Genomic DNA, 16,698 nt, shown 5'->3' with positions numbered 1-16,698 from the left:
TATTATGACGTAATACAAACCTTGCTTCACATGTAAGTAAGATATCGATAGTAGCATGAAAATAAGAATCTATTAACAAAAAAAGGGCTTAATTTTTTTCCCAATTAAAACAGTTATTTCCGCTAGCAGTTATTCTTTATGACCGCTTTCGTGATCACCATCCATCATCAATCAAATATATTTCTCACATCTTATTTTACTCTTATTTTAATTGCATAAATATCGATTACCATTAAACGAGCAAAATGAACGCGTTTCGAGTATTCAATTTGATAGTGCAGAGCTGCCTTAAAAGTATATTTACAGAAATGACTTGACTTGTCGTGTGTTGACTCGTCGCGTAGCTCGAAAACTTGGCGCCATTAAATTTCTGGAAAGCGTGCGAGAGGATGTATTTCTTAATTAAGTGCGAGCAATATTATGTATTGCCAAAAAAAAAAATTAAAATAGACGAAGGGTGTAAAATTTGCATTGCAAAATTCAGCAAAGGCAGTTTTGAAGCGGAAATTATTGATTCGAATGGTAAGTTGGGCTTGACATTTCTCCCTTCAATAATTATATGTATTTGTATGTATATGTTCTTATATTTCTTTAGAAGATCGAGAAATATTGGAGAAGCAATGTCAGAAACTTAATAATGGTGTGTACATATATAACAATTTTGTTACTTTTAAATTAATAATACATAAAATATTTATAGAATTACTAGAAGCAGCCACTAAGTTCAGTGAAAGTGAATCAACAACTAACGAAGATAAATCCAGTAAGTAAAACACTAACGTCATATTAAAATTAATTAATTAACATTGTCTTTTAAAGGCGCGCCAGTAGCAGACTTTAATTTAGAAAGTGACACAACAAATAAGTGCAACCCGGGCCAATTTGAAGCTTTCGGTATGTATGCAAATAAGTAAATTAAGCCCAATAGGACTAAATAAAAAATCATTTGCATAAAATTTCTGGCAGAGTTATATATTGTGATATATTTATTATTGAGTGTTCAGTCTTAAATTGTATTATGAGTTAATCATATTGGCAACATCTGAGGAAATTATCATAAAAATACTATATAATATACACAATTTGTCATTACATTTCTTAAATTAGAATATTCTCTTGTACGCCATATGCCTTCTGACGTACATCCTTATTATATATTATTTATATTATTTATATATATTTGTATATTTTAACTAAAGCTAACTTTATATACTTGAGAATACTCACCTTATGGATTCTTACCTGTTTTGTGTTTGCTCCAGCTATTATGTGTTTGATTCAGCTGTCTTGTGTCCGTCTTATATTAATATGTAAAAGAAATAAATGTATAAATAAAATACTTATCCCTTGCCTGGCCTCTTGTTGGCCAGTCTCACCATCAAAAAAGCAAAAGCATTCTATACATATCAATCGCTTGGTACTAATTATCTACGTTCCACCCAAGTAGTTGATTCCAACTATACTGCGGATATAAGTAAGTCCAGCACTATATAAAGTGTTCCAACACAAAAAAGGTTCAACGTACACAACTGTAACTCCACTAAGTGATGTAAGGGATTTGATTATTCCAACTGCGAAAACCCAAAAAATTGTAACTTTTATTTTTGCTTTTTCTGTAATAAATTACAAACAAAATTAGCTCGTCACTTGCAGTTCGTACATAATAATTAGCTGCAAGTAAAAACATTTTTATGACCCTTGAAAAATGATATAATTAGCAGATAACTTATTATTGAGATTTGGAAAAATAGCGATAAAATCGATAATATCGATGCATAATTAAATAACGAAACTCTAATCATGCCCTGTCAAAAGCCAGTTAACTCTAAAGACTAATATTTTGTCAAATGTTGCAAGGGATGTTCTGGATTTTTCCCCAAAACCACAATGCGGAGTCATAAATAATTGCAACGGCAGCGAACATAAAAAACGAACTCGTGACTTGCTTAAACAAGGTCGATCTAAAACCTGCCCAATGCATAAAAGTGCAAGTGACGTTATTTTATTTGCAAACGTAGACTCTATGAAGCACGGCGACCTTCAGTACGATATGATCAGAGCAAAAATGAAATTGATAAGCAGACTATTACATGAAATAAAAAATCGGATTCCAATGAGATATAGGAACTTAAAGACGCCATTTATCCCAAACATTTGGATTTAATATCTTGTATCAGAAAAGTTGCTCAGTTCTTCGAAGTTTTTTTTAAAAACACCTTCAGTCGCAACGAACCTTACAACTTTAATAAAAGAGTAAGCAAAAATATTATGGACTCATTGCAATTAAACACAAAATTATGAAACAAAAATGAAAGGAAACTTTCCCTTATACCTAAAATATTTATAGACACTAGAAGCAGGCACTAAATTAAATGAAAGTGAATCAGCAACGAATGAAGATAAATCCAGTACTTGCAATATTAATGTCCGTTTAAAATTCTAATGTTAAATTTGACTTTTAAAGATAAGTCAAATAGTGACACAGCAAATAAATGCAATCCTTCACAATTTTAAGCGTTAAATGTGTATAATTTTGATTAGCACAGTTTCAAAGCCAGAATCTGAAGATATACATTAAAAGATTCAATACCTTATATGTTATGAATTAAAAATTTTTCATATTGGTAAGATCTGATTAACTTATCATAAAATTACTATATCAAAGAAACAATCCGTCATTGCGTTACTTGGATTAGTATATTCTCTTTTAAGCTATATGCCTCCCGACATATCTAAACCGTTTTTTGCTAATTTTAATATTTATTTACTAATGCTAACTTTATATACTTGACATCACCCAATTTATAGTTTGTTAACTGATTCGTGTTCGTTCCAGCTAGTTTGTGTTCCTATCAGCTGTCTTGTTCTCGTCTCATATTAATATGTTTCTAGTAAAGGTAATGAAAAATATAAATATTTATCTATATATAAATAAAATGCTTATCATGATCAGTACAGATATACATTTTTTAATAACGTTCATTCTGCTTAACGTAATATAAAAATAATTGTATACATTAAAATATAAGATGTAATAGAGACACATCCGAATGATTAATTAACTGCAAGTGAAGTGGAGGTATACACTATGTCATACTATCACATCCTTACAGGTCTGAAAGTTAAGTAAAATAAATGTTCTTAAATATGTATATAGGCACAGCTCCTGGTGCTACTATATTAGATACGAAATATTTACTTAAAATATTGAATTATGTCCAGTAATAATTAATATGGATTCCTCGTTATATATTTATTATTAAATATATTCAAATAGATGCATCCGAAGAATTTATCAATACAACTAAAAATTCATCGACTAATAGAAGATCTTTGGAACTACTTAACGAATTTGGCTATGATAGGCTAGATTCATCGGCAAAAAATCAAAATCATTCAACGATAAATGATACATTTCAATCGCTTAATACTAACTGTCCAGATTCCACTCATGGATTCGATTCCAGTTATACTCCGGATATAACTAACCAGTCCAGCATTTTAAATAATTCAACCAATAAACAAGTTTTTACTTACACAACTGAAACTCCACTAAGTGATGTCAGGGATTTGATTATTCAAACTGCGAAAACCCAAAAAAATTGTAAGAAACATTTTTGCTTATTTTGCAATAAGTTGCAAACAAAATTCGCTCGTCACTTGCAGCTTGTTCATAAAAATGAGCCGCAAGTACAAAAATTCATATGCCTGCCGAAAAATGACAAAACTCGGAGATTACTTATTGATGAAATTAGAAAAAATGGTGATTATATCCATAATATCGATGCATCGTTAAATAATGGAACTCTAATCGTGCCCCGTCAAAAGCGAGTTAATTCTAAAAATGAAGTTGTTGATTTCATATGTTGCAAGGGATGTTCTGGATTTTTTCCCAAAAGCACAATACGAAGTCATATTAATAATTGCAAAGGCAGCGATCATAAGAAAGGAACTCGTGACTTGCTTAAACAAGGTCGCTCCAAAACCGGCTTTATGCATAAAAGTGCAAACGACGTTGTGCGCACAAAAATAATGCCTGTTTTAAATGATGATCCAATTTCTCGGAATCTGATATATGATGAATTGATTGTTTTATTCGCAAACGCAGAATCTATGAAGCACGGCGAACTTCAGTACGATATGATCAGAGCAAACATGAGATTGCTAAGCAGACTATTATGTGAAATAAAAAAATCTGAACCCAATGAGATACAGGAACTTAAAGACGCCATTAATCCCAAACATTTGGATTTAATGATATCTTGTATCAGAAAAGTGGCTCAGTGGGACTCTTCTTTGTTGTTTTTTAAAACACCTTCAGTCGCAACGAACCTTACAACTTTAATTAAAAAGTGCGCAAAAATATTATGGACTCATTGCATAAAAACACAAAATCATGAAAAAAAAAAAATAATTAAAGATTTTCTTGTTCTATGGGAAACCGAAATCCCTCTTTTTATAAACAAAAAAGCTATAGAAGATCAGTCAAAGAAAAAGAGAGCTCTACCAACTATCTTACCATGTAAAGAAGACATCAAAAAACTTTTTGATTATGTGATAAAAAAGTCTGAAAATTCTCTTAGTGTGCTGAAAATTAAGTTTGATTTTTTGTCATGGACATCGTTAATACAAAGCACACTAATTGGCCTTCAAATTTTTAACCGCCGTAGAGCTGGTGAAATTGAAAGACTAACAATTGAGAACTATCTAACAGGCCACGCCATCGATGAAAATGTGGATAAAGAAAACTTCGACCGTCTCACGAAAGAAACTAGAGAAATTGCTCAAAAATACACAAGGTTGACTATCCGTGGAAAACTAAATCGAACTGTGCCAGTGCTGCTCACACCGTTTGACAAGTATTGTATTGAAACTATTCTTAAATATCGTAAAAGAGCTGGTGTTAAGAAAAATAATGATTACATATTTAGCGTGCCTAACGCCAAGCCTTTAGCAAAGCAGTATGTACGGGCTTGCCCCATTCTAAAAAGATTTGCCCTGGAGTGTGGGGCTCGCTGCCCAGGGGCCTTAAGGGGAACGATGCTTCGAAAGCATTTAGCTACCTATACATCGATGCTTAACGTCGAAGATGTCCAAATTGATAGGCTTGCCAATTTTATGGGTCATCATAAAGATATACACAAAGAAATCTACAGAATCCCTGTAACAGTAGCGGAGATTGCCGAAGTATCCCAGATGCTTATGGCAGCTCTTGGAAATAATGTTGAGGATGAAAACACAGTAGCCCTTGATCAGTTAAAAGAAAGTGAGTAAATATATTCATCAAGGTTGTGAGTGATACTAAGTGTAGTTATTGTGTAGAATATAATATTTTAACTTATCTAATAATTACTTATCCAATAAGCCCTATTGTCAATGTTTTTACATTATACTTAAAATGTATTTTGCAGATGATCCTTTAGAGGATTCGGAATCAGATTATTCTGAACAGCGATCAGAAAGCGAATTTAATATTTCCGATGATGAAATTGTAGAAAAATCCAATGCAAAAGGAAAGCGTCCAAGTAGTGAGTATTGAATTGCAACCTACATATTTTTGTCACGTGCTTACATGCATTGCGATTAGTCTGTCCTATTTATCCTCATTCGCAAAGTGAAAAAATATATCGTGCTTATTTTGCGGGCCCATTGAAGTTAGAAACTTTGGGCTTGAAATATATACACGTATATATCCACGATAGGTAAAGTGCTACAATTATATAATGACGACCACTGGGGGCGTTGTAAATCCTAAAAATCGTTTTAAATTGCACAATCGCAAATCTTACAGAATCTTAGAGCTTGACTAACTTTTTCATGAATACTATTGATGGACTACTCTGAAGATCGATAAAAATTAGTTTGCCTACGATTGACTGGGTGCGTGGCGAATGTTTAAAATTGATATCACCTAATAAATTGTTCTGGTAGGCTGTATTAATCTGTTATTGGTCTATGATTGAGTATTGCGACGGTTGCAACCGACTGCAAAGTTTTTAATATTTTTCTATATTACTAAAACGTTATTCTTTTTCACACTAAATTGTATTAAACTCTATTATTTAACAGGATCATCATTTGGAAAAACGATAAGAAACCGGTGGTCGAATGAAGAGCGTGAAGAAATATACCAGGCTTTTGGCGACCTGTTGTCGCTTAAAGGATTGCCGTCACTTAATCAATGCAACACAGTTATAAATAATTCTACATATCTAAAATGTAGGACACCGGCGCAAGTAAAAACATGGATAGATAATCAGCGCAAGGCTAAATCAAGGAACTCCGCAAATAGATTAAATAATAAATATGTTGACCATATTTAAAATAAGTGGATTATACTTTTTCGTATATTAATATTAATTTATGTTAAAAAATTTTGGAATTAAAAAAAAATTCATTTTAAATGCATGTATTTAATAACGTCATTTATGTTAATTCACATTATTAATTTTACTTTAACCTAAAGTGATCCAAAACTACATTCAAAATAAATTTGACTCTTAATTTCAATTAAGCCAGTCTGCCACTAAATTTAAAATGTATAAATTTAATAAAATATTGCTGAGTCTTACGTGGTTTAGCGTTATATTTATTTAGTTTAGTGAGTTTTATCGAAATTCACTGTTCCCTAGTCCTCATAACCTCTATATATGAGTCTCTATATTTATATAAAATCAGTATGTTTTTGGGGACAGCTATTTGACTGTTATTTACTAAATTGAAGTGTGAACTGGACCAAATCTCATCGTTCCTGTGTCCTTATAATACACGTTGCTTATGCAAAAAGGTCTGCATATGGCAACCCTGCGTTTTTGTTCCTAAAACTGACCTTATATATAAAGTTCATTATACGGAAAATTTTTATGTTATATACTGAGAGTATTTCGGGAACTGAGTCCTCGTAAAACACGTTACATGGTGTGTACCCAAAATAATGGTTGTATATAAAATTTCTCATAAGTCACGAGGCTATGCTTCTAAGACCGTTAAAATTTCCCAGAGGTTAATTTAGAAGTTCCATCATGATTCCCCAAAGAGAAAACCCCCACTTTTTGGGGTCCCTGAAATCGATGCTCCACATATATATATATATATATATATATATATATATATATATATATATATTTGTATTAAAAGGACCTGTTTAAATAAGAATCCGAAATAAAATCTTGATTTTAAATAGCCTTGTTTTCAGACATTTTAGGTAAGGCAGCAATCAAACTGATTTTTAATATTCTAATATTTTTCTTAAAAATTCTTTTATCCTATATCATATTCAATAATCATATATTATAATTATATATGCATAGCTTATCATATAAGTTTATACAATTAACCAGATCAATGAACCTGCAATAAATTATTTTTTCACATTTAAATTGTTTGCACTTGAAATTGTAAATAATATTATGCGTCAGCTAAATGAGTTTCGAACCACTGTGACGACTGACAAACTTGTTGCTAAAAACGCGCCAAAATACAAAAGCAGCACACACATACACATAGAAACACACGCACACACAGAACAACGAAAAGAGGGCGACCAAAATGCGCACCGCAGCAGTCAACACTGCAGTCATCACGATGAGTAATTTTCACCACCCAAAAGAACACCCCAAACCTCCCGCCATCAGACGCTGCCCAGCTGTCAGCAGTAAAAAAAACTCACCTGCGAGGCGCAGGATGCCTGGCCAGATGCTTCTTCTTCTTCTTATACTACTACTAGTTTGTTTTCCACCTCTTCTTCTGCCAGCCGAAACAATGGTGAATTGAGCGATTGGCTCGTGCCTCGTGGCTCGTCTCTGCCGAGCACTTGGTCCAAAACAGTTGCGACGCGACTAAGGAACGTAACGGACGTGCGAGCGCTTACGAGAAGCTCAACGAAAAAGTTTCTGAAATAAAGCATACAAATTTTCCAAATGATTACAAAAAGCTGCAAATTTTCTAAAAAATATAAAATACAATTTTCAAAGCGCACTTTCCAATCAAATTAAAAGTGCTTATTGAAAATGTGTTAATAATTAATTAAATAAAATAATAAAAGTACGAAACGCGTGTTGAGTTTCCTGTTGCTAGAGGATTAGTTCGTCGCCAGCTCTCGAACCCAACGAACGTTCGCAAAAATTGAGCTCAATAAGAACAGAAAGCTGTTAAAATATCTGGTAAAGAAGCGTAGCTTATAGATGGATTAATTTTTTTATACTGATAAATATATCTAATTTAATACATACTCTGCACGCACGTTTTTATGATTAACTACTAGGATAGCTAGGCCAAAACCCATTAACCATTTTATTGGCACACAAACACATTATATTTAGAGGCGTATTTGATAGTTGTAAAAATATTCATATTTCCTTTATTTGATTAGTTGCTCAGTCCTCCCCATTATGCCCTTTCCAGTACAACAGATACCAGATCGAGCTATTTCCAGGTTCAGGTTCAGGTTCTTGCAAACTTCTTAACGTTTATGTTTCTCCACTTGAAAGTTTATTTAAACATAGTTGTTAGCTGAAACTTTGCTGGAAAAACATGAAGTGCAAATTACATAGAACAGATGTTGCTCAACGCACTAATTGCATTTTCCAGTGACGAATCGCATGAAAACTAACCCAAAACAAATCCTTCAACAGCATGTCAGCCATTGCTATAGTTTTTGTTTCTGTTACCGTTTAGAACCATGCACAGAACACGATTGATAAGAGCCTTATCATGTGATATCCACACACACACGCACACACTCTGTCCACTGATAAGCTGTGTTAGTAGCGATAACAATGGCAAAAAATATATCATTACAAGCCCGACCCACTCGATATGCGCACATACAATAGTTCTTCACAAATTGCCATGTGATACAAACCCAATTGTCATAACCACACGAAGTTAAGCCTTTTGTTGCATACGCAACGGCGCATTAGATTGTCGATTAGTGAATGGAAACTAGATTAGCGTAATCGAAGCAATAGTTGGGCTTTTCTCGGAGCTGATATGGAATACATTTAACAAATGAAAACTAAATACGCAGTTAACTTATCTAGTTATTACACAGAACATAAATTGAGCTGAAGGGGAATTTATAGTCTTCGCTTGGCAGTTTATGAACTGATGAATGGGCTTTGAATTAGCAGACTTTGTGGGAAAATGTAACTTGAATAATATTGTATGTGTTAGAACAAATTGCAAAGCAACACATATGGCAACTTAAATATATTTATTATATAAATAATTTATAATCAAATTAAAATCAATTAAACATCTAATTGGAACATTTTGAATTTGAATAAAATTGAAAGCAATGGAAATATAATATATATATAAACTAGTTTGAGCATACGAAAATGTGGCTTAAATATTAAATACGAATGGGGCATTAGATAAGCTTTTATGGAATAATACGAATTATTATATACATAATATATACATATATTTTTTTAGTATGTATAATATTCAAATATTTTTTCGAAAATATCAAATCAAAATGCCAAAACCCCGACAAATAACTAGTTCTTGCGGCTTGGGCCGCAATAAGTCAACCATTCAGTTTGCCAGTCTGGACAAACATATATATATGGGTTTTATACACAGAGATTAATCAATGATGATCTCCGGATTTGATTAATCTAGCCTTATAACCTTATACGTATGACTTTAAATTTTGATCTTGATGAAAGAAATAAAATAAATAAAAAAATTAAGATTTTAAAACTATTCTCATTTTTATTAATGATAGTTCAAAGAGTTATCCAGCTATAGACCTAAGGTTTGTATAATAGTTGATCATTTTCTTTTATTAATTATTTATTTTTTCTATTATTTATACAAGAGTAAAAAAAATAGAATAAGACATAAAAAGGAACAGAAAAATAGAATAAAATATAATAAAAAACTTCGCAGACAACATGGTGGTATTTTATTTTACTGCTACTCCCTTGATCTATAGCTGGTATGAAATTGATGCCAATATTAAATGACTGAATAACTGAATTGTCACGCTAGTTTTGGGAGGGGAAGTCTTGAGTATTGCGCTCAGCTCTTGTAGATTACCTGTACAGTTGTTCATATCCACACAGCTTGCATTACGTTTGTTATTTAATATGTAATATTACGTATACGTCGACGTCATGTTGTACGTCAGAACGTTTTTTTTTATTGTTAAATAATGCTATACATGTTCGCACATTTGTGATGACATGCACTCATACTCACACTCAAGCTCCCACTCACATTTCTAGACACATACATTGACATTCTATGCACAGCATTTGCTTTGTTTAGGGCCAACATGCATTAAGCCTTCTGGGCAGCTGTCAGCAATGGGCAACAAGGCCCATTAGCAAACACACACACCCACACATACACACACACACAACCCTTTGAGTCCTGTAAATAAACAACAATAACAATACGCATTAGTTTGGTTTTCATTTGTTGCCAACTAAACAAATACAAAATACATTTCTAGCTGGGCCTTATAAAGGGCCTTAAACGGAGCTCTTTTCGTGCAATATCTCCTTTTTAGACTGTCTTGTAATATAGTTTTATTATTTGTAAAGTCTTCTAAATGACTTTGTTGCCAGAGCTAAATAACTTCTAACTTAATTTGTTCAAAATTTCGTTTACAGCTGAAGCGCGGCGAGCGGAAAGCCAGTCAGAGCCATGTTAATGCTGCGGGTTTAAGCCAACTCATAAAATGGCCAATGTACAACGAAAAGAAAGTAGCCAAAACTTAACAAATTCAAAACATAAAATTCAATTTATTTAAACTGTAAATTGTATCTGTATCTTTCGGTTGCATCTTTTGGTTTTCATCTCATCTTCAAATACTTTTTGCAACAACAACAATGTTTAACATTCTGTTGCCTGCAACATTCAAAGGAATTATAAATTGAAATCCACGTCGAGTGCAAAGTGTTTACAATCAGCTTCCACCAAGCAGGGCAACAGCTTTTCGCGGCGTTTTCTTTTGCCTTCAGCTTTTAGATGCAACATTTATTTGACAACAACAATTTAACAGCTTTTTTGCCAAGGATAAACATTTTGGGTTCTTTGCATTTGTGTTAATCGAAATAAAAAGTTGTGGTGTGCTCAAGCATTTTTTTAAGTTCAAGATCTTAAGAAAAAACAAATCAACGAAGCCACATAACAGATGCGCCTATCAAAATTATAAATAATAAAGAAATTCGTAATTTACATTTATAAAATTAAATAAAATAAAACATAAATATATCGACATGGCGATGGAATGGATAACAGCTATGGACAAGCGGTGAGTAAAAAAAGCCTTAAGTTTAATCTACATTTTTGTACAATAAAAGTTTTCTTGCACAACAAAATTTCAAGTTCAACTTTTCGAGGAAAAAGTATATGGAAGTTTTTTAGGCTAGATTTCCGTTTGCGAGCATCTGTTATTCGCGTTAAATGGAGCGGCAGGCACTCAGCCGAAAAAGAAAGAGAACGAGAAAGTAAAAAATACAAGATAGGGGAAAAGGGAGGGAGCAATAAGGGCTCATAGTTGGGAGGATAGACAGTCAAGAGTATGTAAACTTTGATGGCGAGACAGTTTTTACTGAAAATAATAAGCAATTATTACTCAAATTTATGAAAATCGCATAGAAAGGCGCTATGAAACATAAATATTCATGCAATTTTGGGAGCTAGTTATCAACCTTAAATATTTAAAGTATCAAGCATATATTTTTTCGTAAGGAACGCTCAATTTATCGGTTTAATTTACGGCATAAGAAAAAATATTCAACTACCACAAAAAGTTGTTATTTTATCACACTTTTTGAAGCACTTTGTGAGCACTTTTTCAAAAAGTTAAAAAATTAATTTAATTAAAATTTAAAATTCATATGTTCAAAGAGAACACTTAAATTTGTCAGCTTATGTTGAATTTTCCACAGAATTTTCTTCTTGTACAACAAATGATGTTTGCTCCACCCGGTCGTGCCCGCCATCATTTAGAGAGCAAGAGAAATCCGTGTGTTACATTTAAAATGTTTATATCATGCTCAACATTCATCTGTCAAAAGGCAACAGCTGTGTCCACCATTAAATTGTCCTTCAGCCAGGCAGGCAGGCAGCAGGGGCAACAGCAGCAGCAGCAACAGGCAAATCTTAATCCAAATGCAGGACACGGCTGGCTACAAATTATACGCATTATTAAATTACAATGGCATTTAAAGCTCGATTCTTGGCCGAATGCAATTACAAGGCTGTTGGTCACTTTTTGAAGTGCTTCACCCACTCACAGCCAGGGGCAAGGACCTGCTCTGCTCCTTTCCAGTTGATTAGCGCACTGAAGCAGCAACAATTGAGAGCTGGCGCATAGAACGAACCGAAATTCGAGAGATTGAATTTTCAAGGGCCGCATTCAAGCGCAACTTGTGCTCATTACCAGACCAAATAAAGGAGCAAAATGTGTATAAAAATAAAATTGAAAATGTACAATACTTTCTTCGTGGCTCTTTAAAGCAAAGAAAGCCTCATTAGCTCAAGTGGCAAAACGTTTCGGCTCGACTATTTTGAGGCAGCTGCCGCTACTTGAATTTCAGCTGAGCATCGTCCCAAAAATAGCTGTAATAAAAGTCTGTCAAGGGCGTAACGGCTGCCACGCCTACACAATCAATCAGAGCTTGCCCGCCGGCGGCTTAAAAGAACAGCGTATCGTGCATAGAAACCTGCCAAAATTCAACATACAGGGTCAGCTAGCGCAAAAAGGTCAAGAGCAAAGGGCTCTAAGCTAGCACATACACACACGTGCCACACACACACACTCACACACATACACATCACACACATATTCATCAAACTGTTTGCCTTGTGATTTTGCGACGGTTTCTGTATTTCGAACAAATATTTGCGTTTTCGCATTTGTTTAGCTCGCTTTTTGTTGCATTTTTTATTTGCACGCTGAGTAAAACAATAAGTACGAACGGTTATGGCTTAAAGCAGATCAAACAGCTGGGAGTGGGGAGTGATAGACTAAGTGTTACCTACTAAATTAAATGCTTCGATATGCGGCCAACTAAAAAATACTTTACTCAGCTCCACTAAATGTTTTGCTATTTGTCAAAAAATATTTAGAAAATAAAGGAAAAATTGAGTTACATATTTCTTTTGAAATATCAATGTTATGAGTATATTGTTATAGTTATAATTTCAGGCCTGTTTAAGTTGCATGTTAAATTATAATCCTTAACATAAGTATGAGCTGTTCAGTTCTTTTGCAGTATCCCCTTATCCGTATCCCCAAAATAAAACTGAAAGACTCGTACCTATTTAAAAACTACCGTTCATGTCTCAATTTCTTAATATACTATTCCAAACTTCCCTGAAAGACTACTTTAATATACGACTATCATATGCCAGTTATTGATTCTAATTCGCAATTATATATTATCTGGAAACAGACAAATTGGCAAATTCAGTCAGTCATTTAGACAGTCAGTCAGGCTACACAATTTTAACCATAGAGATACATATAAAAATATATAAAAGCATTATAAAAGGGCATTTGTCGATTCCACTTTACCCCTTACTGCAGTACAGGGTATAATCTTACGGGTTTTTACTGGAATTTTATGCCAAATTGAATGCACTTTGTTCGTTAGCCAAGTTAATTTGCATTTTAGCCGAGTAATGACTGGCAATAAAGCAATGTCAGAGTGCCAAAATTGTCGCACAGCAATTGCCACAGAATAAATGATTTAATTTGGGGGCCAAATTAATGGCAACTGTTCCAAAGTCACGCAGGCAAATCTTTCAGCTCGTAATGCGGTAATGCGGCTTATCAAGTGCGATCCGAGCAGGTTAAAGGCGGCACAGCTCGAGAGAAATCGGGATGGCTTGAGAGCCAGCAAAGCAGCCAAGTTGCCTAGCAATTGATATTGATGATGCTTGGCCGGGGCCGTCGGTTGTAGCCTTGCGAGCTCGTGTTGACGCATATTTAGCATACGCCACGTGTGCTGCTGCTGCTGTGTGAAAGCTGCTGTGTGTATTTAAATTTGAATTCATTTTATGCAAGTCGAGCAGGTTTATTTATTTTTTGGCCCACACAGGACAATTATAAAAAGGCCGCTTTACATTTGGCAAAAACCACAAAATGCTATTATAATAAACAACAACAGGAGAGCAGGCAGAGCTGCGGGCGTGCCACCTGACACGCTTCCGGCCTGTGCCAGCCCAAACAGTTTTGGCCCATAAAGAATGCTACGTTCTTCCTGCTCACATATAAGTATTATACGGCAGACATGGCACTCAGCCGTGCCGCTGTTTGGTTAACGACAGCAACAACCAGCAACACCCAGTCGCTGAGGGGCCATACACAACATGGCCTATAAATTATGTATGAGTACGGGCGGAGACAACCTCCAGCCACAGCTCCGGCTACAGCTACAGCTACAGCTCACCTTCAGCAGCGGGAAAAGTTGCTAAGCGCAACGCGCCAAAAGTAGACACAACATTATTAAAGTAGAGTCCTGGCACACACACAATACACTCACACACACACAGACAGAGCTGGAGCACACTCAGTGAAAGCAGCTTTGTTGATTTTGATTTAGAGCAAAATTTCTCTGGTTTGCATCCGCCTATTTTATGGCATTTTTAATTAACCAAAAACACAACGATTTTAGTTAACTTGAGTGCCTGTCAGCCTGTTCTTTTACGGTTTCATACATTTTCCATATAAAGCAAATGCAGCTGAGCTCTGAAAGAGCAAAAAACAAATAGCATTAGCTGAAAGCAGCACTTTAACTTTAAATTAAATTTATGCTACAGATGAAATTTCGATTGTGAATACCTGAAGTTTTTAATGGCAAATTAAGCTTTAAGCTCTATGTGGAGCTTTAATGTGTAGTTAAAGCTGAACCTTATTGCCAGTAAAAATGTGAAATCAATTTGTGCCTAGGTGAAGTTTTCAACAGTTCGTTTAGTTTACAGTTCAAAATGGAGCTTTAATATTTCGATAAAGCTGCACTTTATGATCAGTAAAGATGATAACTCTACAGCTACTTATTGTAAACAGGTTTAAGCGGAGATTGAAGGTAGCTTATAATTATTGTGCTTTTGTTCTTTAAATTGTGCTTGAGCTAAACTTGTTGGCTGGCGAGCTGTAGTATATTCATACAATAAACAGCAAGGTCCACAGAAAATCTTATAGAATACATCCAAGTGCTTTCAAAGCTCTGTTTATAAGTGACGACAAGAGAGACAGAAAGAGAAAGATAAGAGGCTAAACAACAAGTTAATTATTCAATTAAAGGGAAGCTTTAATTCACTTCTATCTCTTGCTACGCTAATGCAAAGCTTAAACTATCGAACCGAGCTTTAATAAAAATGTAGTCTTAAGGTGCTTTGAAAGCTCATTTTACGCAACTAATTGAAGCTGTTAAGTGATGCTTACAAATTTTTAAGAACTCGTTTAAATGCGACATTTTTGAACAACCAAATGACGAAATCATATTTTCGGCTAGTGTCCTTATGATTTCGAGAGTCGTTCAGCTTTTAGCGAGCGCTACTTAAGACGGCTGTCGAAAAGGCTGCACTGTGGCTTCTCCCAGTGGAGCAAGTGTCCAGCCAGAACTTTAGACATATGATTCAATGCTGGCGTACAACCGGCCCAGCCACGAGCTGAAGCAGCACAGCGGCTACTCCTTGGAGAGAATTGAAGGATGCCAAAAAGGGGCAATACAAAAAAAAACAACAAGTGAAAGAAAACTTGTCCAAAGTTGAACGCTTGGCAATTAGTTTCTGGCTCGGCTCTGTTCGCCTTTCACTTTTTCTTTTGCCTTTAGCAAGAGCTTCCGTTTCCGGCTAGGTGGCTGTTCTTAAAGTATTTATTTATGCATTTTTATTATGTTAAAAATAAAGAAATTTAAGAAGAGAGAGAAGGCGAAAGTTGTATTTGCATATTTAATTCGAGCACAAGCCATGTCCAAATGGCATTCAAATTTTTAATTTCAGCATTGTTGTATTTTTCTGTTTCTTTTTTATTTTCCATTTTCATTTCCATTTGCATATCACTCGATGGCATTTTTTCATATTTTCCTTTATCGCTGCGTGCTGGCCTTGTCTGGGCGCAGCTAAAAAACAAATACAACAACAGTTCTGTGAATGGCACTCATTTAAAAACTGCAAATACTCAAACTCATTCGCATGCCTTATGGGCTTTGTCCTTTTTTATTTATATTTCTACTTTTATTAGGTTCTATTGTGCGAACGCGCAGTGCCTGCTGTGATTGATCCACTTTCCAATTTACTTTGATAGCTACAAAAATTCCGAAATACTTTTATAGTATATTCTAAAAATTACTTGTGTATATTATTGCAGAATTTTTAAATTGAACGAATTGAGTGGAATTATGAATGGAATGAATAGAACTTTTTAGGAAAAAGAAACATATAAAGCAACAAAATATTAATTTAATTTGAATTACAACAATTAATGAAAATTCTAGTAATGTTAACAATGGAAAAGAAATAATTGAAAATGAATATGTTACGGTTGAATAATCCAGTTGGCAATTCGACAGTGAAAAAATCAATTATTTTGAGATACAATGTGCATGTATATGGGGGATAAAATGTAGCCGTAAGACATTCCAGCAAGTTTTCAGATGAATTAACTTAGAAAACATGCGAAAGTGAAACTGCGATTTGGAATTTTAGAGCATGAAACAGTGGAATATA

At 34.2% G+C, this 16,698-nt stretch overlaps 1 protein-coding gene across 1 annotated transcript in view; it reads left to right on the top strand.

Annotated features, from left to right (window-relative positions):
• The first annotated feature begins 7,675 nt into the window (after positions 1-7,675).
• Positions 7,676-16,698, top strand: part of LOC115762564 (rap guanine nucleotide exchange factor 4) — a 62,306-nt gene continuing 53,283 nt past the window's right edge. The window contains exons 1-2 of the mRNA XM_030704884.1: positions 7,676-8,162; positions 10,626-11,269. Of these exons, the coding sequence (XP_030560744.1) occupies positions 11,235-11,269 (35 nt within the window). The 5' untranslated portion in view covers positions 7,676-8,162; positions 10,626-11,234. The remainder of the gene's footprint in view (positions 8,163-10,625; positions 11,270-16,698) is intronic.

Source organism: Drosophila novamexicana, unplaced genomic scaffold (genome assembly GCF_003285875.2).
Source record: "Drosophila novamexicana strain 15010-1031.04,08,12 unplaced genomic scaffold, DnovRS2.1 tig00000008-arrow-pilon, whole genome shotgun sequence".
NCBI classification, from domain to species: Eukaryota; Metazoa; Arthropoda; class Insecta; order Diptera; family Drosophilidae; genus Drosophila; species Drosophila novamexicana.
This window is presented reverse-complemented; position numbering and strand designations above follow the sequence as displayed.